Source organism: Sinocyclocheilus rhinocerous, unplaced genomic scaffold, assembly GCF_001515625.1.
Source record: "Sinocyclocheilus rhinocerous isolate Xijiao unplaced genomic scaffold, SAMN03320098_v1.1 scaffold656, whole genome shotgun sequence".
Classification (NCBI taxonomy): Eukaryota; Metazoa; Chordata; class Actinopteri; order Cypriniformes; family Cyprinidae; genus Sinocyclocheilus; species Sinocyclocheilus rhinocerous.
Window position 1 is genome coordinate 173004 of NW_015648010.1, and position 27685 is coordinate 200688.

The 27685-nt window shown below is 38.6% G+C and overlaps 1 protein-coding gene across 1 annotated transcript in view; it reads right to left on the bottom strand.

Moving 5' to 3' along the window:
- Positions 1-27685, bottom strand: part of LOC107709557 (kin of IRRE-like protein 3) — a 204445-nt gene that overhangs the window by 49366 nt on the left and 127394 nt on the right. Inside the window, exons 2-4 of the mRNA XM_016514051.1 lie at positions 20778-20927; positions 12205-12354; positions 1856-2013 (exon numbers count right to left, since the gene is read on the bottom strand). Of these exons, the coding sequence (XP_016369537.1) occupies positions 1856-2013; positions 12205-12354; positions 20778-20927 (458 nt within the window). The remainder of the gene's footprint in view (positions 1-1855; positions 2014-12204; positions 12355-20777; positions 20928-27685) is intronic.

A 27685-nucleotide genomic window follows, 5' to 3' on the forward strand; every position in this document is an offset into this window, starting at 1 on the left:
GCAGAAAAAAAAAAAGCGAGCGCTCGGCTTTCGATTAGCGGCGCTTCCTTTACCGAGTGTGCTGATGGGCAATACGGCACAGTTACACCAGCTAAATCAATGGTGTTTATCTGCTCTTTAGAAACAGCCAATAATCAGATCAGCTAGAGGGAGGAGTAGCATTAGCGTTAGCTGAGAGGATCTTGCAAGCACTGTGTATTTATACAGCTGTGTTGATTACACGGCAGCTGCTTTCTACCTCAGACTGACCCCAGTAGAAGATCACAATGGGAAGCCGAGATGAAATCTGAGTTTTGATGGCATTAAAATATAATTATGACAAATGGATTTGGGCTGGATCACATATAAACACATACAAACATCAGCTGTATATAGGGGAGGGAAACCTTTTATAGGAGGAACGTTCGGGGGGGGATTGGGGACAACAATATGGCTTTGCCTTATCTTGCCATCTGTTTGTTTGTGTTGACACATTTTGCAGGGTAAGGAGGACAAACATGTCTCTGTCATTTCAGTTAGAGGCTGGATTTCCAGGGATTTTCTTCCAATCAAATGGAGCTAAGGGCTAAAGCGAATGAGTGCAGATGGTGCAAGCAATCATGACCAGAGATGACTCTCACGACGAGTGGCCATTTCATATGAAATTGAAAAAAACCTGCATATACAGTATTATCTTGCAATAAAATAAATAAAAATAAAATAAAATAAAATAAAATGAGAGTGTACAGGTGTTATACAAAAATGTGAACACCTTGGACATGTGCAATATTTCTTAATGAATGTTTTACCACCATGTGCCTTTATTTTAATGATCTTGTAAGCTGTGTTGCATTCGTACAACTTTTGAATAGTCTCCAGTTCAATGTTCTCACTCTTCTCTCCAAAATCATCCATAGTGGTTTGATAATATTCAAATCAGGTGATTTGCCTGGACATGGCAGATGTTGACGATCATCTTTGTGCTCCAACTGCAAGTTTTATAATCATGACTCTTTTTTTTTTTTAGCATTGGCGTCTGTGATTAAAGTTTTAGCAGTTGCAACTCTTTCATGGATGTTGATTTTGTGAAGTTCTCTCTGATCAGTTTTCGTGGAAACATGGTCTTCAAGGCAAATATTAATGTTTGCTGTCACTTTGCAGCAGTTCTGTTGTACTTAGTCACCCAATGTTCTTCTTCGCAGATGAAGCCTTGCCATGCTTTGTGTTGTAATCATAACAGACATGTTACAGATGCTCCTTATTTTCCCTTTTTTGACATCTGTCAAATAATTTTTGACAACATTTGCAACAACTTGCAACATTTTTTTGTTGAGACATGTTCCTGTATCAACATCGTTTGTTGAACATAGGACAACATTCCTGTCTGAAAACATAGTCCTAACCCTAACCCTACCCCTACCCCTAAACTTAACCCTAACCATAATTTATCCTAAAAAATAAAATTAGTACATGATTATGGCCATGATTATGTGTTGTTATGCGAACAACACAAGTGTGACTCTCAAATGAACAATACCAGAGGGTTAAAATCAGAGGGAAATGATAGCTGAATAGCAAGGGTGTAGAACCTAACCCTGGTTGTCAGCCTAGAACTGACATTTCCTGTAAACATAACCCTCAATTCTGATTGGTTGATTAGAATTTTGTTCCAGGAACATGTGGTACTTGCTGAAATTACATTCACCATAAATTATATTAACCCCTATAATAATGGGTGTGTATGATACTGCATATACAGTATACTTACACATTTTAGGAGCTAATAAAATACATATTGTCACATTTATATGTTGAAGTGGCTAAGTTTTATTAGTGAGACCCTAATAAATAGCAACTTCAATTCCTCAAAACTTACCTTAGAGTACGTGGCTCCATTCAGCACCTCTCCGTTTCGGATCCAGATGATCGAGGCGGCAGGTTTGGCATTGTCTGCGTGACACGTCAGATTGAGGTGGTCGCCCGCTCTTAGGCTCACCACAGGCCCTCCGATGATAACGGGGTCATCAGGTGGAACTACACAAGACGGAAAAGGAAAATAATGTTAGGAGATCTGACAAGATTCCAAATTCTGGATTTCAATATGAACTCGTGCTACAGTATGAACTTCTGAGCTACAAGATTTTCCTCTGGGAAACATTTACACAGCATCCAAAGGTTAGCGAGTCACTGCCAGTGCCTGCACATCTTATTTTAGATCATTTCATATCATCTTAACGGAGAGAGAAATGTTGCTACTGGAAAACAACTTTCTAGCACATGACGGTATTCTGATCTGAACGGTGTGGGCTGAGCATCAAGGAATGAGGCTTGATCATAGTAGAGTGGTTTCATTTTATCTGCATTTAAAGAGAGCAGGTGTGATTTGTATGTATGTGGAAGCCATCAACACAGTGTGACTCAGAACGAGGAGCAGTCGAATGTGCATGTGAAATGGGCGTAATAACGCGAGTGAGGACTGAGGGGGTGTAGAGGCAATCTAAAAGCAGCCAGGAGACATTGTGTGAGGGCCGTTAAAGACCAGCAGAAAAAAAAAAAAACAAGTTCATGAATGGCACTGATTACTCTCTCTGTTTAAAACACACCCAAACCTGAGCATCCTGCGTTTTATTCAAACTCCAGTGAATTATTGATCGCCCTGCACGCTCATTACCGAACAGATCTGGGGCAAGGGAAAATCAAAGTTAGTAAGCAGCCGGCGGAGAGAAGTTGAGAGTGAAAGAAAGAGAAAAGGACACAATGAGGGGAGGTCACGGCAAAGAGAAAGATAATTACAGTCAAGGGGTTGTTCAGAATTGCATGTCGCTGAGGTCTTTAATTAGCCTGAAAAAAGGAAAGCTGTTCAATCTTTGCTTATACTGTTAAAAGTATTCAATGAGAACGTTCAGCTCTGTACACAAACAATATCAATTATTCCCAAAGATGAAATTTTAAAGATCTGGAATTAGAGAACAAGTCTGGGAAGACAAAAAAAGCCATGTGTACGCTGTGCAGTTCTGTGAGATTGTTGATGGTCAGGTTGTACGACGTGACTTCAGTGCAATCCTGGTAATACTGTAAAACATCAACTGTATGTGATATTCCTCTTAGCTAAGACTTTGGTCATGACTAACGGTATTGATTAGGCATTGTAGCTTACAGTTCCTGAGCAAGTCTCAGTTCTCTGATACAGTCAGTGGGTGAGTTGGGTTCAAGATTAGAGTCTTCTAGGTCTGGCACCTCTGAGCCACAAAAGCAAGGTTTCTATTCAACTTACAATGACATGATAAATTAGCCTTGGACGAGCGCGAAGGCACGTTCACTTGGATTATTTTCTTATAAAAGAATAAGAACTTAAATAGTTGTTTTTGGTCATAATAGTAGAACATCATTCATATAGCTACTTTTGTATGTTAGGCAGCTTGAAATGTGGAATTAAACCGTCAAATCGAAAACAAAATATAAAACGTCATGCAAATATGCATGAATGACCACTTTTGCATCACTCAAATCGTTGTTTGAAATTGAAATCCTTGCACCGCCTGGTGGATATTGTATGAAGTACAACAATGTTTTTTAAAAATCTGAAAAAGCACCTACAGGGAGCTCCGTGATCACGTGTGGCGAATTGCATGCTGCAGGTGAAAAAATGTGCATTCTTAATGGTCACAACTGTATATGTTAGGCCAAAAATGAAAATATTATAGTATATCAAACATAAAACAAATCTCTCTATCCCATGTGCTAAAGATAACACAATTGTCCCTTATTAGAAAATTGGTGCAATCCGGAAATGCAAGTTGCAAGTAGTGACTGGGGAAGCCGTGGGAGCTCTTTACGAAAAGTAATATATTAGCTACTTGAAGTTTTGTGACAAACTTTGGCATTTCAGAATGACAAGAGTAACGTTTTCTTTGAGAAAATGATTCACACGATGAAAAACTAGTCACATGATTTTTCTCAATGCTTATTTAGGGATTTATAAAGTGTTTCCATTGTAGCTAATGTGTTTTAAATCAAGTGACATGCACATTAACTACATATATCTGCATAGATCTGCTCAAGTGGGTGCCTTTGAAAATGTTATTTGCAGGCTTTCTATCCAGCATTTTTTTTATGCAATATCCCAACAATCAAATACAATAATATGTAATGTTGCTGAGAGCTCTAGTTGCATTCAGGGGCGCCGCTATGGTTTCTATGATAAGAATCTCCCTCGCCGGGCCCTTGGAATCGTCCTAACCTTCCCCCCCGTTACGACACCCCTGGTTGCATTAATAAAACATGCCGATGACGATGTCCATCCACCACCTCCTCACATCATCCTCAAAAACCAAAATGACAAACAATAAAACGAAGACTGATAACAGTGATTCATTTTCCCTGTGAACTTTTACGTAATTGGTTTCTTGCCTGAGCTTCTGTTTTGCCTATGAAAGCGGTAATTGGCAGTTTTCAGGTAATGTTAAGGTGAGCCTCTAGTTATAATGACAATAAAATCAAATACATTTATTTTTACATCTTGCAAACTGCAGATCTAACAGATATATTTTTGTCTAGGAAAAAAAAAATAGATTTAGAGGTGTGTAGTGTGACTGCTTCCACTATGATTTATATGTTACTATTTGTTTGCCACTTGGAGGTCTGACTTTTCTGTTGCAGCCTTGTAAGTATACAGTAGATCTCTAAATTGATATAAATGCACTGTAAGTTTGCTCCACTTCAGGCTTTTTACAGGCGGTCTTGACTCTTTCTTGACCCGTGTGGATGGTTATTAATTTTCCCATGATAGGCCATTTTAAATGCAGCCAGTTCCACTTGCAACAAAATTAATGCAACTTCTGAGGTAGATGTCCTTGGTAGGGCAGGTTTTTATATTTTAATGTATATAAGGGCATTCAGATTAAGTGACTTTTTTTATTAGTAACTTTCTCAGTGTGGCTGTTCATAGCAGAGCAGGGCAAAGATGAAGAAATGCTTCTATTATTATATTTTTTTTTGTATTATATCAGCTAAATCACAGCTCCAATTAACTGCTTTTAGTAGCAAATATGATAGGGAATATCAAAGGCTTCTTTTCTGCTAGATTTTGTTATGAATTTAGTCTCACCCAATTACTAAAAGAAGGATTGTCCATCTCAAAAGGGCTTATTTGAGCTCCTAATATGGAACCAAAACAATTTCACATCTAAAAGACAGCTTTGGGATCCAAGGCAGGTCGATGAGCCTGTATTTCTCGTCGCAGACTTCAGCGATCCACAGCTTTACACTGTTCATCTGCCATAGGCCTCTCACTACTGATGGCTGAGCCCATGCACTACAAATGGCACTGATCATTAAAGGAAGGAGCTGTTATTTCGGGCTGTGGCGTTGAGGTTTTGTCAGACATTCCCTATCTAATTTCAGCTCTCCCAGACACTCTTAGTCTGACAGCGGTACAAAGGGCAACCCTGTAGCCATGCAAGCCATCATCATTACCGGCCTGTTTGCAAACTCTGCATCCCCTAATGGCTCCAAATTAGCGCTTTACCGCAGTCACTCAATAGATTTCTCATGAGTCGGTCAGTAGTGCGGATTGATTGTTCCTTTTTAATTACTGGCCAGTGGGCTGCAATTCTTCCACCTTCTTGGCTGGGAAAACCTTAATCCATAATTCTGTCTTTAAATCCCGCATTTCCTCATATATTGTCTTTTAGCGCTCTCTCAGTTGCTTTTAAAGTCTGAATGAATTCTACTCAATTTGTATTGTTTCAAGGAAAGTTAGTTGGGTTTTGGAATGAAATCATGGTGAGTAAATGGAGTAATTGTACAGACTTTCCTTGGTGACCGAAGATGGATGCTGTTCAGCTGCAAAAATGACAAAAAAGCAACATGAAAGTACCGTAAAACCAGTAAATCTGATGTGCTTGGTCTTCTAAAGCCTTACAGTGTGAGAAACAAACACATATCATGCCAAACTGTTAATGTGGCATATGCACTTTGTAATACGTCTGTATAGGGTTTGTACAGAATGCTTTCTGCATAGATTTTTTTTTTTTTTTTTCACAGTGTCATGATGTGAAGTCAGAGTTCATTAAAGAGCTAAAATATCACTGAACAGAAGAGCAATTTCACAGTGAATGTATTTGTACAATATCTAAGGTCTTCTGGGTCTGGCGTGTTTTCAAAAACCTTTATTAAATAATAAAAAATCTGTAGCCAGAGACAAGGCCAGATCTCACAAGACCTGGCTCAAGGTGACAAGACTCTTAACTTGTAGCGTGTGACTGAAGAAAACAATAAATTACATGCAGGCAAATGGATTTGCAATTAACCAAATGGACTGAAACATTGGCTCAATCAAATGGGGACCTTGAATTCCAGCAACAAGCTTTTAAAATCAACTGGATGGGGGATGTTTCAGTTCCAGGAGCTAAAAGGAAGGATGTGAGAGAGATGTCTTTATTCTCCAGAGTGGGTTTGATGCTATAGTAATTGCAGAGGTGGAAATCTCACTTCAATTACAGTGGGCTTCTATGGCAGTGGCTTCATATGTTGAGTTATTGACATCAAAAACAAGATTGTGGAAGAGTGAGGTGATATGGCCTGTAATCCAGCGCACGGCTAGAAGAGCATGGGCTTCTGGGATGGGGGGGCAATCGGTTGGGAAACGAATGGGTGAGGTGGTGTTTTGCCTCCACTGACGTGTCTGGCACAACAATGAGGCCCGTCTGTTTCAGCAACGACTCCCGTCACCTGCTTACGCGCCTGCTGCGGGCTGTGATAGATAGATCAGCAACAAAAAAAGAAAGAAGAGGAAGTGCAATCGAAAACATGCCAGGAATGGAGACAAGTGACATACGTGGCTCACTGGCCCAAATCAAAGCTCCCTTCACAGCGCTGTCACTAATGTGTTGTTTTGAGGGAGGCAGAATTTGGCGGTAAACACAAACTGATCCATATTCTCTCTCCATTTCCTGATCTCTCCATTTCTTTTGCTTCTCTCCATTTGGCAGGGGCTGTACGTGTACGGTTTCAACGGCTCGATGCATGACTGATGCCCGGCCAGATTGCCCGAGTTATATCAGAATGGAGTCAGGGGTTGGGAAACTAAAGGTGATGGAAAGAAAATAAGATTTACCTTTGAATAAGCATCAAAGTGTGCAGGAAATAGAGGTGCTGGGGCACTGGCGGCGAGCGTAGGCTGGGTTTTGGCATGACCACTACAAGCAGACTCATTTTGTTTTCTGAGAGGTTTGTTATGGCTTCTGACTACGCAGTAGGTTGGAAAAGAGAGGAAGTTATGAGATACGGTTGGGTTCCTCTAGTTGAAGAGGCGTGGTGGGGTCGGATCGTGAATAGGTGGTGGTTGGAAGCTGGTGAAATGTTTATGATGGTGTGGAGATAACAATGAAGCAGTAAAAAGACCTACCAACATAAGGTGCACTTTGGAATAGGCTGATGTGGTTCCTTCAAGGATAGTAACAATTTGTTTGGTCAACAAGCATCACTAGGAAAACCATACGGGTCAGTGAACTTCACCATAAGGCAGAGAAGCATATGGATCAATGATGTACAAGAGTGTCCATGATGAAGAAAAGGGAAAAAAAAAATATTATATTATATTATATTATATTATATTATTATATTATATTATATCATATTACATTATACTATAATATATTATATCGGTCGATTTTATATTAAATTATTATATATTTTTAATATTATTATTATAAAAGTTACAAGTTTATAGGTTTTTAAATATATTTTTCAGGTTCTGACTATGTATTATGAATGTATGTGTGTATATATATATATATATATATATATATATATATTCATAAATATTTGGGATTGCCTTTTAATAAGAACTTTAAATTATCTGATATGTAAGATTATAGATATGGTCTGCAGGGGTTACTGATATCACTTATTGTTTGTTTGTTCATCAATTTATTTATTTATTTAGTTTTTTTTTTTTTCAGTTTCTGCATGTTGATCAGACCACATGATTTTTATTTGGCTGACAAATATTTTTCATATATTAAGTAAAGCTGCTTTTTTGACTAAATAATAATAAAACCTTGTTCTAAACTAGCTAATGTTTTCTTTCCAGCAGTTTAATTCCTTTTTTATTATTATTTTTTTCAATGTTATCAGTACAGTTGTGTCCTAATATTGACTGTTTGTCTTCCAAAAACTATCATAATACATTTTAATTCAGAAGCTAAAAACATTCTTATCATAGAAGTATGCATAAATTATAATTGAAATGTAATTTGAATCATTTCATAAAACATGTAAAAATAAGTGCTGCTCAAAGCTAGGTGTATGATCTACTGATTGTAAAAAGGAATTGAGAAAAGCCAAGTGTCCCTTTGTCCTTACTCAACATGTCAAAGAGAATTACATCACAGAAGCAGTGACAGCTTGACGTTTGTAAGTAACAGAACATCTGTACAGACTCACGTCTGTCATTCAGGTCACAGGAGTGTGTTTGCAGATGTGTATGAGGTCACAGTCAAGCAGGGTGGATCTCCCAGCAAAGCTAATCGTCCGTTTAAATAACATCTGCTTGATTTTTGTGCACAGTTACATGTGCAATAGTTCAACCATAATGGTACATAAACCAGCTATTTAATCAATTTAGTCTCTGATATTTGATTTAGTAAGAATCATCTTTCAACAAACATGTGCACAAACACAGACTCTGGGTTTATGGGATTTGGAAAGCTCGGAATGTTTGTCAATGACTGTTGGTTCAAAAGAGTTGTGAAAAGTCTCATTGGTTTTCAACGAGGGGGATTTTTTGTTGTTAACATGTTTCTTAACTTACTTTTAATTGCAATTCAGGTCAAAGTTTCCAAGTCAAAGTTCATAAGAATGGTTTATTGTTCTCCTGAGGAGTGAAACAATTTGCTTCTATGGTTTGGCGTGTTTGTTCGCATTTGACTCATATTTAGTAGATATTAAAAACATCCTCTCTTGTGGAAAAATAGATTAAATGAAGGTTGATGGTGTTCAGGGCATCACACTTGTGTGGAAATGAAATCTGGATCGGAATTGATGACCTTTGTTTATCTTCATAAGACTATAAGCAGGACATTTTTTAAAAGATGTCGAGCAGTTGCATCTCATGATTTGCAATTAAAAGTTAATAAGCTCCATGCCTTGAAGCTGTTTATCAAATCATAGGCTAAGATATTGAGATTTTCAAATGCAAAGTAATACAGATTCCAAGTTCTTCACCTATTTATTTTTCCCGCAAGGACACTTGATCTTCCATTAGTTATGAAATCATAATTATTAATATGTGCAAAAGGGAATGAGAAATGAGTGGGGTAGATTTAGCTCTCGCATCTTCCAAGGATTTAATCCTTTGAAAAGCAAATATTTTCTAATGGGCAATTTCAGCACTTATAAGATAACAGACTATAAGATTATCTGAATGCTTTTCTATTACTTTACATATTGACTTTGTACTTGTAGGGAACGAGCAATGGGAACCATTAACAGGACAATTAGTAAGAGCAAAATTGAGTTTAAGGGTGGGGATGGAGAAAGTAAATTGCTAGAAGGACAAATGTATAAGAGCTTTGTAGAGTGGTAGGAATTGATAATGGCTTCACAAAAACACTCAAAACTAGAAGTTCTGAACCCCCAGGTGAGAAATAAATGCATTCAAAATCTTCAAAAGTATGGCAGCGGTAAGTAACCTTTCGCTTGTTTCATAAGGCCAGATGCAAGCTCTCTCCCTCCATTACTCTGCAGTCCATTTTCTCCAAGTATTTAATCCTTTGAAAAGCAAATATTTTCTAATGGGCAATTTCTGCACTTATAAGATAACAGACTATAAGATTATCTGAATGCTTTGCTATTACTTTACATATTGACTTTGTACTTGTAGGGAACGAGCAATGGGAACCATTAACAGGACAATTAGTAAGAGCAAAATTGAGTTTAAGGGTGGGGATGGAGAAAGTAAATTGCTAGAAGGACAAATGTATAAGAGCTTTGTAGAGTGGTAGGAATTGATAATGGCTTCACAAAAACACTCAAAACTAGAAGTTCTGAACCCCCAGGTGAGAAATAAATGCATTCAAAATCTTCAAAAGTATGGCAGCGGTAAGTAACCTTTCGCTTGTTTCATAAGGCCAGATGCAAGCTCTCTCCCTCCATTACTCTGCAGTCCATTTTCTCCAAAGCTGAGATTAATGTTGAGGGGACACGTGAGAAGACAACTGCTAAAAGAATTGCTTTTTCTTCATAACTAATTCAGAAAAGGTGACCTCCGGAGGTCAACCACAATCCCAAAACCCACATGAGCTCTGCAAATGTAGAGTTCAAAATTCAGATTTTACCATCTCGTGTCACTGCGGACACGATGCAGGTTTCTCTTTGATGAAGGAAAGGATTTCGATTTCCTCGCTTCCCCAAGAGCTCTCCCCAAGATTTTCAGGCAAGCAACCATAAGTGGTTCAGGAATTTTGTATTCAGGATAATTCACAGAGTTGGGATTCAGTTTTCCCCACTTTCAAGTGCTTGATCAGATAGCAAAGCCTTTAGCGGGATTGGCTGATCCGGACTGTGCTGAGCTCTGTAGAGAGTACACCTGCCCTAACCTCAGCCTTCAGTCCGTATGTGAGGGAAGGCTGAGTCATGAAGCAAGGGGCTCAGGGACCACTTCAGCTGTCAGGTAAGAAATACTGGGGAGACGGGGAGTCACACTCCCATTCCTGTCATCACTACAGCTCAGACCAGGCTTCTTGACATTGTAAAAGACAGCCCAGAGATCACTCTGCTACAGAGCTCGCATATATTACAAGCGCAGGTTAGAAGATCTGGCCACCCATTCTGCAGAGCGGCAGGTGCTACACAAGAATTTTATCTTTAGTTTTTTTTTTTTGATAGTAAAAGTATGACCTCAACCTCTGATTTTTTTTTTTTTTAATCTCACTGAGATATGCATTATTTACATCTAAATGTTGTTGTTCATATGTTCAAATATATTCCTTTGACTGACATCTAAAAGTATTGAAAGTTTAGAATGAGTTGTTTTTGCAGTTGAGTTTCTTTTTCACTGGGGAGGGAATTTTGCTTTGTTTTTATCTCAAAAGCTCAAGAGAATATGATAAAGCATGATATGATCCTTGTCTAGCCCCATGAAATTAACCAATGAATAGCCACAAACATCACAAAGCCTCTAGCCCCTTGGTGACCAACTTGACAGGAAATTAAACTAAGCAGGGACGAACTTGAGGTTCTTGGTTTAGGGTTTGTGGTGGACAGTTAGCATTATCAGTGCCCATTGAGGCAGTTCTAAAGCAGTGCTAATTAAGGCCCAATTAATAATGACCACAGCAGGAGAGAATCTTGATAAACAAAACAGCCGGTGCATCACTGCTTCTAATTCATTTCCACCAGCCATTTCACCATTCACAAATATTTGGAAGCTGCTAGTATTGAATGATGTTCTGGTCATGAGGTGCTACTGATACTGGTAGTAGTGGGACTTAGGTGACTGTTTGGTGCTTGTAATTAGCAAATAAGTAATTTGTAAGGGAGAGCAACCTCAGACCGCATAATTTGTCTTCTTTCTTCCTCTAATTTCCCTCACTACATCCTCCCATGCAGGTCATTATTTTCACTTTTCATTAGTGGAGATCAATAAAGCAAATCACATTCAAGTTGACGAGCACATGTGCTTCATCTCTTACCCTACCACTTCCATAACACCACCCCAATCCTGACCCCAGTTGTGCTCACTGGTGCAAAGAAGAGTTAAAATTCGCTGGGTGTGGGTGGTCGGTCTGTAGAGCAGATAAACCTACCAGGTGGTTGATTACAACCTCGGCACAGATAACACTGTTGCTGCCCAATATCGCAGAAACGGCAAAGCTGAATAATAACCCAATAAAACTTAATTAAGATTCAATGACCTCTCTGGTTTAATAATGAAGACAGTGGGATTTGCAGCAGGAAATTAAAACTGAGAACTTATGGCACTGCAGGGGAGTTTGGTCAGTGAAAAATCTATTTTTAATACTGTACATTATTCTTCGCTGATCTCATACTCAAGATCAGTCTTTAGTTTGTGGATGCAAGATTATTAGAAATTAAATACATTATCTTTAAACAGGGACTTTTGAGAAAGTAAATAAGCTTTTGCTGAAAGGCATATGTATGCAAATGGAATCGGCAGGACTTCTTTGTCCGTCTTCATGTATATATGCAGCTGTAACTAACCTAGCACAGTGAGTCGAGCTGGACGAGACCTCATGGCGGCCTGGATGGCCTGGCACTCGAACACAGCATCATCCGTCAACTCCACCCTTTGGATGCGAAGGTGGTGCTCGCCAGATCCGTGATCCCCGACCACAGCATAGCGAGGGTAACCTGGAAAACAGGGATGGGTTAATGCCTCGAGACCGTCAGTGACTGCTTTACAAATGTGTTTTTTACACGCATCTGGGTAGATACAATCCAGGGAAATTGTACCTTGTCAGTTTCAGAGCAGTAATAACTTGTACCTGAATTAAAGTGGCTTTTTAGTCACTTCGTGACAGTGTAAAGTAATCCTTGAATGCCACAGGGAGTTAGTTTTGGCGGTGATGCAACGCTGGCTGTTTGTTAGCAACCTCTGCGATATCAAAGGACATCAGTTGAATTTATTGTATACTATTTGTATATGAGATCTCTAGAAGGGATAATTAAGTTGAAGATTTTGTTCACTTTCATGGATGTGTGAAAAACAATGAAAATAACCATTTATTTTCTTATTCATTTCTTCTTATGTCCTCCATAATCCAAAGTCTTTCCCCCCTTCTTCTGCAAAGCGAAAAGATTGACGACTTGTGTCCCTCAGGACAGTAAAAAAAAGCTCAATGTGAGGCAAGAATCGGTGCAAGAACATATCTATGACCTTTCTAAAATAAACGAAAGAGGAACAGATGTGTGAGGCTTTCTAATGGTTGGAGTGAGACTTTCTGCCAGTTGGAGTGAGACTTTGTGCCGATTGGAGTGAGACTTACTGATGATCGAGGTGAGACGGTTGTTGATTGAGGTGAGGCAGTCTGCTGGTTTTGCTATAATATGTTCAGCTGGTCCTCAGGCGCGCTGCTCTAGGTGTAACACTTAGTAAACAGCACACAGAGCCAAGAAGATTGAGATGTGTTCCACCGATGCAGAGGAATGGTGATTTGCAGTTTAATAATACACTCAGCAGGACGTATTTCAGGGAAAACTGACTGTTTTACAACAGCAAGCAAAACCGAGGGCCTTTAAAACACATCAGCAGACTATTAGCCGGGAATTTGCATAAGGAGCGAATGCAGAAGCTTGGTTTGTCACTACAGAAAATGTAAAGCAGGAGAGGAGACATGTGATTGTGGCGTATTTTACAGTTCATTTCCGCAACCTCTCCGTGTGAATGTCTTTAACGGATCTCAGGAGGCAAAATACTCCTAATTATGAGAGATTTGCAATTTACCGTGAGACCCCTAAAAAGCGCTGTCATTGCTGTTAGTGCAGTTTTCCTTTCCAAGTCAAGACGGTAATTGATGGCTGATGTGCGATACAGATTTAATGGCATCAGAAGCTGATCTCAGCATATTTCTCTACAGAAGCAAGCGCGGTGCGTTTATCCCTCGATTTATTTCAATATAGCTTTTTATGTGGCTAAATTTACACCTTCAGAAGTGATCTCGCTTCCAGTTCCTGCTTCCAGTCTCCATGGAGCAGCCATTTGAATCTTTGCCAGTGAATGACCTGTGGCAGCATATTGATTTTTACAGCATCCATCGATATGATTCATGTTCGCTCCAGAGAATTCTGTGACATAATCGTCATGCACCCTTGTGCCCTCAGGGCACTCAACGCCAGCAAGTCCATTTTCTATTTAAAGTGTTGTTGGCTTCGAAAAGCATATCTGCTTTTCAAACTGAAAGATTTAAAACAGCATGTGTGTTTGTGGTTGATTGGGTTTATATAACCCACTCCACTTGTTTAGAGATGTATCACCCATTGTCAAATTGAAAGGGCGTCCTGATATTACCTATATCTCTTCGAGTACTGTGTGGTACGAAGTCCAACCTATTTCTGAGCTCTACCACGGGGCTATTACCGCAGCCATAACTGTAATCTACAGCAATGAGGCTTGAAAGAGGGATGTGCTTTAACATATTGCTGTAGAAAGGAGTGAAAAATAGACTGGACTGGACTAATGGCTTTTAAGTCCTTGAGCCTGGCTGTTGAAATCACTCTGCCAGAAAATGCCAATTATTGCCTGTTGCCTCATTGGATCCCATTCACTTTTAATAGACCATGAAGTGTCTCTCATTTTCCCTATTGAGGAGAGAGCAGCAGTCGATCATGGTGCAATGTGTTTTATCTGCCCACATACAGCTTTTAATTTCTCTAAGTGAGTGGGAGACAGAAAAGAGGCAGGATAACCCAAAAAACAAACATTTAATAAGCCATCAAAACAGACTGTGCCCACATCATTTAGTGGACTACTTTGGAAAGTTGTTTTGAAGGTCTTTCAAAAATATGGCGATATTTAATTAATAAAGAAGAAAGGCTGTTATATACAAGGAATATCTTATGTTGACACTGGCCAGTTATGTACCTATATTTGACCTCACTTTTTTGTTTGAGAAGGTAGAATTTGTGTTCCTCGTTCTGTATCCGTGCAGCTCAAGAATAAACAAACAGAAAAGAAAAATCCCAAATTATCCATTTAATATTTCACTTGTTTATTCTAGATGTCAGAAAGATTAAATGGAGAGATTTTCACTTACAGTAAGTCTCATGTTTTTAGAAGTGATCTTAAAATAATCTCATATGCCTACTTGAGAGTTTCAGAACATCTCAAACTGTGATTTCAAAGTCTGTAATCAGAGTTTCAATATGAACTCGAGCATTCATTCCAAATATAAATATCCTAGTTATCCTATCCACGTTAACTGTACTCAGCAAGTCAGTATGATACAATTGTCTTATTTGTGTCAGTCTGAGAAATAAAAAGTTAAAACTCCATGTATGAAACCTTACTGAAAACTCCATTACGTCTTCCAATTTAGCAACCTTTGAGCAATGTAATTAACCTTGGCAACTGTCAGGTTACAATTTACGGTCTGTAATGTGAACATATAGCCAAATCAAGTGCTGTTTATTGTGGCAGCCAATCAAAGCAAGGGAAGCAGACTGAGTCATTTTAATGGCCATTGACTTGGTTCAATACTGTGTTTATTCCTGATGAGAGATTGAAAGCAATGTTAGAATGCATTATATTTATTTATTTATTTGTGTTTGTGTGTGTGTGTGTGTTTCTTTGTTTGTTTATTTACTCGCTCGCTTGCTGAGTGGGCCACTTCTATCCACTGCTAACAGGGGAGTTACAAGTTACACAAAACAACCATCAATAACAATTTAATAATACAATTTTAGACTAAATTAAAGTAGGGATTTACTTCTTGCAGTGATCCTGTAATAAAATGAAGGAGCAATCCTAGCTAGTCTTTGTGCAAGCCGACACCAGTCAAATAACAAAACAATTATTAACTGTGATCTAGAGATTACATCCACCCACCTGTATCATTATCTGAGCCGGGCCCTTGTATACAAATACACTGCCTTATAAACCCAAATATTGAGCCTATCAGTGATGTTCTGGATGATACACATTTCATCGCTCCTCTGGACCCTAGCTACAAATCTTGAGGTCTTATTTCTCAGATATATGCGGGATATATGCACTGGCTTCTAACGACATTACTAATTTATCAAGCACTATTAATTCACAGTAATGTGCAAAATCAACTTCTTCAACATGGCTTAGCATTGACTTACTAATGGAACCACAAGACACACATTCTGCCGAAATGCACTACTTTGACACACACACACATATATATATATATATATATATTAGTGCTGTCAATCGATAAAAAAAAACTAATGAATAAAACATTTTTCTGAAATTAATCACGATTAATTCCACCTAACATTAAAGTTTTTAAATATACTTTTATATTGCAATTATTTCACGTTCAATCTTCAAATTAATGTACAAACAACATGAAAACAGTATATTTTTAAATATTTGTTTAATGGCATCTTTTTTTATGACTGAAGGCCAGTATCTTCTTGCAGTGATCCTGTAATAAAATGAAGGAGCAATCCTAGCTAGTCTTTGTGCAAGCCGACACCAGTCAAATAACAAAACAATTATTAACTGTGATCTAGAGATTACATCCACCCACCTGTATCATTATCTGAGCCGGGCCCTTGTATACAAATACACTGCCTTATAAACCCAAATATTGAGCCTATCAGTGATGTTCTGGATGATACACATTTCATCGCTCCTCTGGACACCTCTTAGATTATTATATCATTATATAAATCATGCATGCTTCACCCAAGAAATGCACAGCAGAGGATGTCAGAGAGAAAAATGAAATAATTCTGTCATTGATCACAATGAATCCCTAAGACAACCCACGTCAAGCAAAGCAAACAATATAAAATAGCCCCATTAGAGGTAATGAAACCATCAGGACAGGAAAGGATTAATCTTTATGTTGGATCGATGGAAGGGGGAAAGGGCCGTGAATGGAGACGTGACGCAGTGATTAATGGTCGGGGGAGTGAGCGAGTGTATCTGCCTGACGGCTCGAACCGAGGAAATGATTGAAAGAAAATGTGTTAATTACATACACAGCTAAAATTTTCTTCAATTTGGGTTGTTTATGAAGATTACCAAGGGGTACCAAGATTTGGATATATTTTGTAGAAAGCAGGGATGGTAAAGTATGGTACTTAAGTTCCAAGTCGATACTAATCAATACAATTAAAAAAAAAAGATTTTATGATACCAGGGTGGGATTCCAGAAAGCAAGGATAACTTACCGTCACATATACCTTGATCTCTCATTTGATTTACCTAAACCTTGCTTACTTGAGGTATGCTGTTTCCAAAAACGCATCTAAAAAATGCATATAAAAATACAGCTTAATATATTAATATATAATATCCTTCCATGAAGTAGAGACAGTGCCAATATTTTATTTTATTATTTTTTTTTTTATTGTATTTAGCACTTATAACTAATATTGTATTATTGTTATTTAACTTTGTTAATTATTATTAGTAACTTTTCACTAAACACAAACACTTTTTACTAGCAGTTTACTTTACTAACAGTTTTTCATTGCATCAATCCTGGTATTGATATCAACTACTGACAATTTTATGTTGTGAAAATCCTCGTAGCAATGGACATTTGACATTGCTCTGTTACTATAGAGCTTCCTATAGATTTTTTTTTCTTTCTTTTTGCTCTCCCACAAAACGTTGGCTTTGAACTGAGCAGCACAAATCCGAAAGCTACTGTTTGGATTACTGATGTGCCAAGAGTGTAAATAAAACAATGCGTCAAAATCGGAATCAGCATGCTGCTCTGCTCTTTATGTCCAAGCATGCTTGCACCGTCTCCCTCTCTGGTTCTGTTTGGGTATTCATGTTTACACCAGCAATGCACACAATGCATATTCATGACTTTTATTTGTGTGTTTGTGACAGCCTTGAGCTGATGTCTTTAATTAGAACCAGGAGCAAAAGGACCTCCACGAAGAATGTGGGGACCGATACGAATCAGTCTCTTTTGTCTGCTGATTTATTAAACATATTGTTTGCGATTTCTCATTTTAATCAATGTTCTCCCGATCTGAAACCGCACTGGATGAGACAAGCGTCTTCCATGAATAGCTGAGTAGGCTGATATTGAAATGTGTAGGGTTTGTATGAGCTGTTGTACTCGCCCCGTTTTTTTAATGTGTGCAGCTGCTAGCTTGGAGTACGTAGTCGTAGATGTGTCAGTTTTCTTTATTGGACGCAGTGTTACTTGTTGACGCAGGCAAGACTGATAAAAGGAGCAGCTGTGCAGAGTGATTTTTTTTTTCTGTTAAGTGTCATTCATGTCAAAGCAGTGCACCTCCGCCCTTGTACCCGAAGCTTGCTTTTAAAGTGCTCTTTTGTCTAAAGCACGGGCTCTCTGCAACTCGAAAAAAAAAATTGCATGCCATAAAAAAGAGAGAGCGCAGAACTTCATTGAAATTCTTCATGGCCCTCTGAGCGCTGGCCCGCCATTGATCCGCATAAAGAGCTAGATGGGGCTGGCTCGCCTCGGATTGGGTCGGCCCTCGGCTCCCGGCCGTGACTGTTAAACTGCAGCTGATGTGCCGTTAAGTGCCGCTCTCTGTCTCTCTTCTCATAATCACGAGTCCCGCAAGCACAGAACCTCTTCTCACCTCCCAACCCCCACCCAGGCTTCAATTCACCCTCTCTTCCTCTTTGACCACTTCCACTTTTAAAGCTCTTCTCCCAGTGTTTACACTGCCAGGGCCCGGCTCCCAGGAGCCTGATAATGACAAACTTGGGAGCAGAATGGATTTATCAGGGCTCAGTTGCCTATTGGGGTCTAATTAAAGGCCAAAATGGCACAGAGCAGCGGCCACTGAAGGTCAGAGGCAAATAGACCTGTGATCTCCAGTGGAATACATATTTAATTTTAAGGATAAGCCCAGCGACTGTTTTTAAAGAGGCCAACTAGGCTTTACGTCATGCTTTGCATTGGAAATATCCCAGGACGCAAAGCAGAGCTACATCTGTGATAGGATAATGGAGTAAAACGTTGATTTACCCTTTATGCTGCTCACCGAGTCTAGGGAATCGTGCTATAGCTTCGAGACTTTTGTTAATCTTCACTTTTCAAAATGATGCTTACACCTGCTCTTTCCCCACAAGGATTCCATGCGCTGTAATCCAGGAAATCCAATGTAAATGTCATAAAGGGGGACCAACTGTTTCCGACCAACCTGAATATGAATATGACGTTTGTGATGCTCAAAGCCTGTAGGCGGATGGAATGGGAATCCAATGGTTGTTAGCGCGAATTAAGCAATCAACTTAGCCAAGCAAGCAGCACTTTGCAAGTGGGGAAGAGCCACACACTTCACAAGCTATTAATCGTTAAAAGTACTTAAGAGGTTATATTTTAGTTGCTCTTGTCCTTCTACGCCTGGCACCAAATGAACAGTTTTTAAAAAGCAATCACACCCTCCAGCTTAAACTTGTGTACCAAAGTCAGCTTTAATTAGCAAAAGCCTTGTTTAAAACCAATTTGGTTATTTGAGAGGCAGATGAAGACTGGCTGCTAGTTGAAGTGTAAAATTCAATCAAATTTACAGGAGCTGTGGACACTTTTGCCTTTCACGGAGTCATTAGAGTAAAGTGTTTACATTTTTAATCTAGTCCGCCGATTTCTTTGGAGAAATGACCAACTTAGACCAGTATGAATGTCCATGCCCGTGTTGGTTGGTTTATGCAGGTTAGTGTTAGTCTAGCAGTTGATGCTTCACTGTTTTGGTTGGCCATCTCTCTTGTGAAGATGGTGAAGCATGGTTAGGATTGTCAGCCAGCATTGTCTATCTTGTTAAGCTAATTAGGTTGGTCGACTAGCATGGTCTTTCTTTTAAAGTTGTTTAAGCTAATCAACCAACACTGTCTTTCCTCTGATTATGGTTAAGCTACCAGCATGGTTGTTCTCTTGAAGCTAGTTAAGTTGGTTTAGCAGCATGGTTTTTCTTGGGAAGATGGTGAAGCCTGTTTTTGTAACACTTAGTTAAGTTAAATCAATGGCATCTTTCGTCTTAACATTATTACTAGTACAGTCTCTCTTGTAACATTGTAAAGCTAGATGACCAGGATGGTCTTTTTTTGTGAAAATGGTTAAGTTAGTCAACCAGCATGGTCAGAAGATGTGAAGATGGCTAGCTAGTCGACCAGCATGGTTTGTCTAGAGAAAATGGGTAAGCAAATCTACCAACGTTATCTTGTTAAGCTAGTTAAGTTGGATGACTAGCATATTCTTTCTTGTAAAGCTGGTTAGGATAGATGGACAGCATGGTCATTCTTGTCAAGCTGGTTAAGATGGTTGACTGCTGCAGTCTGTCTTGCAGTGTTGTAAAGCTAGTTGACCTGCATATTCTTTTTTTGGGCTGATAGTTAAGATAGTCAACCAACATGGTCTTACAAGTGAAGATGACTTCTAGTTGACCAGCATAATTTGTCTAGTTAAATCTTTCCCCGCCATTGACGAGTTATCTCGTCTTTTACAAGAAAACGCTTCCCCGCCAAAGACGAGTTTTTACGGCTTTCCGTGTTTTCACTGTTATACACTCGGGGGTGCTATTATGCTTCTGAATATTATCCAGATGTAGTTTTTGATAAAAATTTGATTTCCTCACCTTTTTGCTTAAAATTATGCATTTTTATGAAACCTACCTATATTCAAGTGTTGATAAAAAAGAATGCTTTAAGCTAGAATAAAACAGATTTTTTTGTTTAAAAGTAGAGGCTCTGATCTTTATTTTGGTGTATTGCATTTTGCATTGCATTTGGTGTACTGCCTTGCAAATTAATGTCCCTTTACGATTGTGATCCTTACTACATGCTCTAATGCATTAATACTGTATGAAAGTATTTTCTGTGTGAAATATCGTTTCCTAGAGTTGATATGAACTTACACTGAATGTTCGCTGGACAAACAGATTGGTTGATGGCAATTTAATTCTGCTACAGTTACTACTGGCAGCTGATATAAATAATTGTAATTAATCATAATTAACTGTAATTGTTTATATACTGTACATTTCCCTTTTGAGCTGATTTGCTACATTAGGAAGCTTCATTGGGAAACCAGCATCAAAATCAAAACCTAAACTGGTGATGTTTTCACTGTTTATGACATTGTTACCTATAAGTTCTCTTCCAACGCCCAAAGCGAGGCCATCTTTGATCCAGAGCACAACACCGTGGTAACCAGGGATGGAGCAGGGGAGCGTGACCGGCTGACCAGCCACAACTACCAAGTCTTGAGGCTGCTGCGCAAACATGGCATTCACTCCTGAAACAAAAGAGACAGAAACAGAGACTTAAACTTTAATGTTTTAACTAACATTCCACTTTAGAGCTCCACAGACATCCATTAAGAAGTTGTTTAATGTTACACGATCTAATTTAAAGAATTTATTCAATGAACAACTCTCAAGTACTCAAGTGTGATTAGCGCGCAATGTTGAAGTGCACCAAGGGCCTCTCTTCAGCCTGTCAACACTGCATCTTTCACACAGAAAAATACCTAAAGCAAATGAAGTTGAACTCCATTAGAGATGAGTGGCCCGAAAAGGCTGTCAGCAATAACCTCTTGAGACCCCCTTTTTAAAGAAAGGTGTCACAGATACGAGAACATAGAAAGAGAAAGAGAGAGAAGAAATAGAGTGCAAAAACGACAGCCTTCAGAATCAGCAGTATTTCTGTATCTATCCACAGGCGGGCACAAAGATACCAGCGCAAAGATACATGTGACTTGGGGGGTCCAGGTTTGACTGGTTAGCATTGACAGCTGGCCCCAAAGATTTCTGTCTCCAAAGGGAATCTACAGTAGTTAGAAGACAAATGTCTTGTATTTCAGACTCCAGTGGTACATATTGCATGTGCAGTCACAAACATGCACGCTCAAAAATACAATGGTTGACATCAGCTATCAATATTGCAATGAGCTGTCTCAGTGGAGAGATGACGAGTTTCTTGCTGGCAGTACTGTATAATGGGAGTCACACTGGCAGTCATGCTGAACTCTGCAGCTGTCCCTGATGTGTGCCTATCTAGAATTGGAGAAGATGGCTCATATTGCTCATTCCACTCTAAATCTCAGTGTACTGTTTAATCAATACTCATTTCTGTGGAACACTTACCACCCTCTCAGTTTGTTGATGCACTGTATGTGTGCGTGTTTCTAACTTAGTTATACTTTACTAAAAATGTTCGCAGAAATAAGCAAAATTTGACAAAACAGCCTTTTGGGAGATGTCTTTGGCTTGTACTGTAATTACAATGTTCAAAAAATATTTGAAAAAGAACTATGATCTGTTCCGCTCCGTCAAGCAGTTTATGAACACAAGAACATGCCGCATGTGAACGCACCCCAAGAAACACAAAGCTAATTCGGTATAATTATACAGGTTTGAGGCTGATTCATTCAGATGACCCACGACAAGTCAATTATAAAAACATGTAATCTTGCACATTCCTGTTGGAGTTAGGGTCGGTCTGTAGTTATTATCTTTATTTGAAAACAGTTGGGCACTGATTCTCTGTTTAGTCAGCTATAGACACGTCTCTGCAGAGTGAGTATGTACTAATACCAATAAAATATGACATTTTGTAGATTAATGCTGAATTAAACACACAGGCAGAAAATAATTAATTGCCAGAATCCAGAAGGATGTCTTTAATGCTGCAAATTCCATGGATTAGTAAACAAATCAGTCATACCTCTGTCCTGCCTCCAGTAAAATGTGATGAATGGCTTGTTAAAAGCTAAACACGAGTCCACAGATTGATTTATACAAATTCTCCCTGGCGAAATCCAGCGTCTGCTGCTCCAACAAGCTATTATTAAATCAACAACCGCAAAGATGCACTATGAATTCTTATAAATATATTGGGCTGTTCATCTTTGAAGGCTAGCAGGCTTGCCTGGACACTGCAGCATTTCTCATTCTGTTGTTTCCTGCGCTGTGAGCTGCTTTATTTGTATGAGCGTGTTTGTATGTGTTTGCTGTGAAGGTCCTCTGTTGATGACTCAGGTAAGCTTGTAGAGATTGTAGACGGAGGAGTTTATCTCACTGTTGTGATTCGCAGCAGACCCACTTCCAGGCTTCAGAGACGTCAGGTGTCCGCTGGCTTGTTGCGTTATAGGAATACCGAGCGTAGATTAAATCTTGCTTGTTCTTTTTTCTTCTCAGCTCTTCTACTACGAGTTGTGTCTTGTTGTCCCGTCCATTCAGTGCAGTAATTGATTGACCCCTCCGCTGTTATTGCACTCAGTGCGCTTGTTAACCCATGACATCCCTCAATACCCACCACCATGTCAGCTGCACCCCGACCACTCACAAATGAGTTTGATTAGGAGAAGACTGACCCCTCTTTGGACTTGGATTCCAACCCATTTCTAATTATGATGATGAATGTTAATTATTTTTAATATGGCTAAAGGCTAATTAGAATAACAGAGTATACATGGAGAGATTGTTTTTCATGAATCCCATGACCTCTGAACTTTGCAGTGAGTTTTTAGTTTTGGTCTTTATTCCACAATCACAATCACAAACATGTTCCTATTTTAGCAGCGCCACACAGATGGAAACTAGTGGTTTTCTATTGGATGACACATTGACAAGGTGTTTCCTCACAAAAACTGTATATAGAACAGTATTCGTAAAGTGTGTAAAGATTAAATGAATAAACAATAGGAAAACACATAGTTCTAGCATAGTTTTAGCCCTTTAATAGTTAGCTACAGTAGCAACTCTCACAGTTAGTGCAATGAATTCTTGAGTATTAATAATAGTGCCATAGACACTCTTTGGCTTAAAATGGCTGTTTTAGCTGAGACAGAGCAATATTTGCTCAGAATTCTTCAATAACAGGTCATTTTGGAGTGGTACGTGATATGCCATTAATTTGTTGATGTTGATGTTTAGTTGTAACATGAGCATGCTGTTATACTATGTGGTAATATTCAAAGTGGATGGCAGTATGGTACTGCATGATTATGACAAATAATAATTGTCAATTATTTCCTTTGACGTTAGCTATGTTTCCATCCACCTATTTTGATGCGCATTTTGGAAAATCGCATAAAAAAAAAAAAACCGCCAAGGTGCGCATAAATTCTAAAAATGTGCATAAAAAACGTATGCGCACATTTGAGTAGGATAAACATTTTATCTGATAAGAAAAAAATGTGCATAAACTATGATGGAAACACATTTACCGAATAAATTCATCCACGCACGTCAAAAAAGTCATATAACTTTGCGCTATGAGACGGGATAACTTGACTAGCAGCGGACCAACGTTCACAGCATCTATATTTTGTTATGGTCGATCTGAAATGCCTGAGCGAAGTCTGTCGTCAAAGTATTTCTGTATAATTGTCTTACACGACTGTGTTCCCAAACAGCTGGCATCCACCTCCGAAAGCAATGACTGCATTTATTGTGTTTCGTCTGCTCGCTCTGAGGTGCAAGAAATATGAAAATTATTATATTCAGTGGCTTCTCCTAGTTTTCTTAGTGATATTTAGTGCCAGTTTACCAGGAAGTGACGATTTTGTTATTTTTGACTCGTTGGATGGAAACGGTGCTTTATTTGCAAATGTTTTATGCAATATTCCAGTTTTGCGCATAAGTTTAATTTGAATCTTTGGATGGAAACATAGCTATTGTCATCATGTTTATTCATTTTGATTAACTGCATATATTTAATATTATGATAATGTTGCAATGCCTAAATTACTTGCAGTGACTTCCATTTTTGACTTGAAAATAATTAAATACTTATTGTATGGGTACAATTTCATGTTCTTGCAAGTACAATGTTCTTGCATCCCGTATTATTATTATTGTTATTTATTTATTTATTTTACAGTTGTACAGCCCTACTATATATGGTACAATTCACCGAGTGGTTTAGTTATGTTCTTCGTAAAAAACACAATCGTACAGTGTGACTACTGCAACCTGATTCCTAAACAAATGTCTCTTATATGCCCTTCTTCCTTCAACACAACCAGTGTAGTCTGATTAGACTAACAGAGTAGTGTCAGAATAACAGAGTCTTATTAATTTTAGAAACCTTGCACTCATCTGCCATCAACTATTTAATGAATGCACAATTAATCAAATTTCTAATCGCAATTACAATTATGGATGCCACAAAAACATAATCGTTCAAAGCAGAAATTAATCGTTCAAAGTCCACTTATGTTATTCTGCATGCTTAAGATGTGTTTTTTTCTTTCTATAAGTTATCTTAAGGGTTTTTCCCATTATTTTAATTTAAGTATAACATTATAATACCATTCATATTTTTACATTTTTTATAATTTAAAGAAAAAAACAATCCGATGTATATTTGACATTTGAGGCTTAATACTATGGAAAAGCACTAAACGTTTTTCAGTTAGAGTGTTTTCAGCTTGTTTATTTTCATATAAAAACACGGCATGCAGTTTATAACCGTAATTTTGAGCAACATATTTGTGATGATCAGTTTTACCATCATGCAGCATGACTAAAATGTGACTAAGTTTTAACTGACCAAAACTAGACTAAGATTCCCAGGCTTTTAGTCAACTAAAACTTGACTAACAAAAAACAGGACAGGTTAACTAACTATGTTAAAAGCTAAAATGGGACAACTGACAAAATGAACTCTACTACTACTACAGTGTGGTCACTAATGACAAGTGGAGGTCTGGTCAGGGAGGTTAACATATCCTTCCCAGTGATCTATTTGCAGCACTGCACCATCTGGTGCGTCCACTCGGAAAGCAAAACACAGGCCTGTTTGATTTCCTCCAAACCACCTCAAGCGGCAGGAAAACATATGTAGGTCAGTGAAGAGGGGGATGTAGAGAAATGGGTAAGGAATAGCTAGGGTTGAACTGGGGGCTTAAGTGCGCCCACTACGGTGGAGGCATTTGCACACGTTTCGAGCTCGGCGACGCTTCGGTCACATCTGGCTGCGTTCCGCTTGGACGCTCAGGCAGCCGGCCTCGGAGCAGACCCTTTCTTCTTTTCCCCCTCATCTTCTCGGCGTTGGAGACTGCCAGCTGCACAGGCAGCAGTGCGTAGAGACCAGTGAAGTGGAGGCAACAGATTCCTGAACTCTCCATCACACGACACTACTGCTTTATAATACCCCATGATCAAGAAAGCAAAGCTGGGTGAGGGGAAAGACAATCGAACAATAACAAGCTGCGTCCGGTCAGGGTGAATGCAAACATCTTGCTGATTATGAATGATTAATGTTAATGTACCAGTGTAGGCAGAAGTGACACTAACCCTCTTTATAAATGCTTTTATTTAGTGTGAATGGTAAACTATAGAGAGCCCTATTACTATTACTCATTAGTATAATAAAAAAAGGTTACAATAAAGTAAAATGTTACGATTAACAACAATAAGAGTCCAAACCAATAAATTCAATAAAAAAAAAAATATTTAATTTTAGATATAATAATCAACAGTAAAAAAAAAAAAATGCAAACGTAAATTTCACATAAGGCAGTCCATTAGGCCATGTTAAGCGTTTATGTTAAACAGCCTGTGCCCACCCCCGCACTAATGGTACAGCCCACATAGCAAATTGCAAGAACAAAAGGGGGGAAAATAAAATAATTTTGATTTTATTTATTAAAATGATCGTTTCGGAAGTCACAATTTAGCAAATGAAAAACTGAAAAAAGTAAAGAACATGGCATTAATTTATTGATGAAGTAAAAAGTGGACAAAAGAGACACCAGGTGTAAATGGGAATGTGTCTCCTTTGTCTACCTGTGATCCAGTCGACCAAAATGCATCTTAATGCCAGGTTTAAACAGGGCCTTGGATGTCGCAATCTTTGATATTCGCTTTAGTCACCTTTTACTGTGGCACAGTCTGACATAGTCATAATGTCAATGGGATGCAATGTTTGAAATGAAGTAAGATGGTCAGGTGTAGCATGTTGATATTCCAGGCATGTGTCCAGGATCTGTTACTCCTGCAGGCAGTGCTTTGAGGGTCTCTCCTCCCTCCAGCTGCGTACAGACGCAGTTAAAAACGACCGTACCGTGTTCAACCTGAATGCTCTTAAACCTGAATCTCTTCACTTTCAGGTACAACTACAGTGAATGGGATGTCTGGACAGGAGTGCCCTATTTCTTCACAAATTGCATCAAATTCCGTCCTTGCCCTCCCAGGCTACATCTGAGTCAGACTATGCGTGGTTGGGTTGGGAATGTCTTCAATTTCTGAATGGAGGTCACTTTGGTTTGCATGGTAGTAGTCTTGTATTACCAGATGTCCTAGAGCTGTGTGGAGTCAGCAAATCAGAGTAAAGCCTGCTAGATTGAGAGTTTTGTGTGAAATATGTGTCAGTGAACGGACTGTAGGTGGTCTGAGATATAAATGATAAATTATAGTTTTTCATGCAATAAAGGAAGCTGAGAATGTGGTTACTGTAAATAGATAATTAACAAATCATCTGTCACGCATTTATGATATATAATGCTATATTGAGCTATTTGTAATGAAAATATGGTGATAAAACTATTTAACGTTTAACGTTGAATTAATGTGTGAATATCATTACTTTCTTGAATGTAAAGTAAGTGCTAGAAAATGATTCAATAGCTTGAAAAAGCTATTTAGTTGGCTATTGGTTAGCTTTTTTTTTTTTTTTTTTTGAGAATAAGTCTGTCCAGAATCCAATTGAATCAGAAGTTGTTTTGTCCTTGTAGAACGTATTTTGTTTCTTTACTGACAACATTTGTGGGATATTTTTAACAAATTTGTTGAGGAAAATGTATGTAGTGATACATTTTGAGTTATCAAACCTGGCAGTTTGATTTTGACAGAGTTGGAAAATGTATAACAATAGCATTTAACCTAGAACTACTTTTTAATATCACACTTGTGAATGGATTGCCACCCATTTACATCATAGGGCCATAAAGTGTGCTATCCCTTTAAGAAAATAGCGGCGAGGTCGATTATGCTATTCCCCAGCAGGGAGTTAATTAGCATTCCTGCCTCCTGTAATATTGGTGAT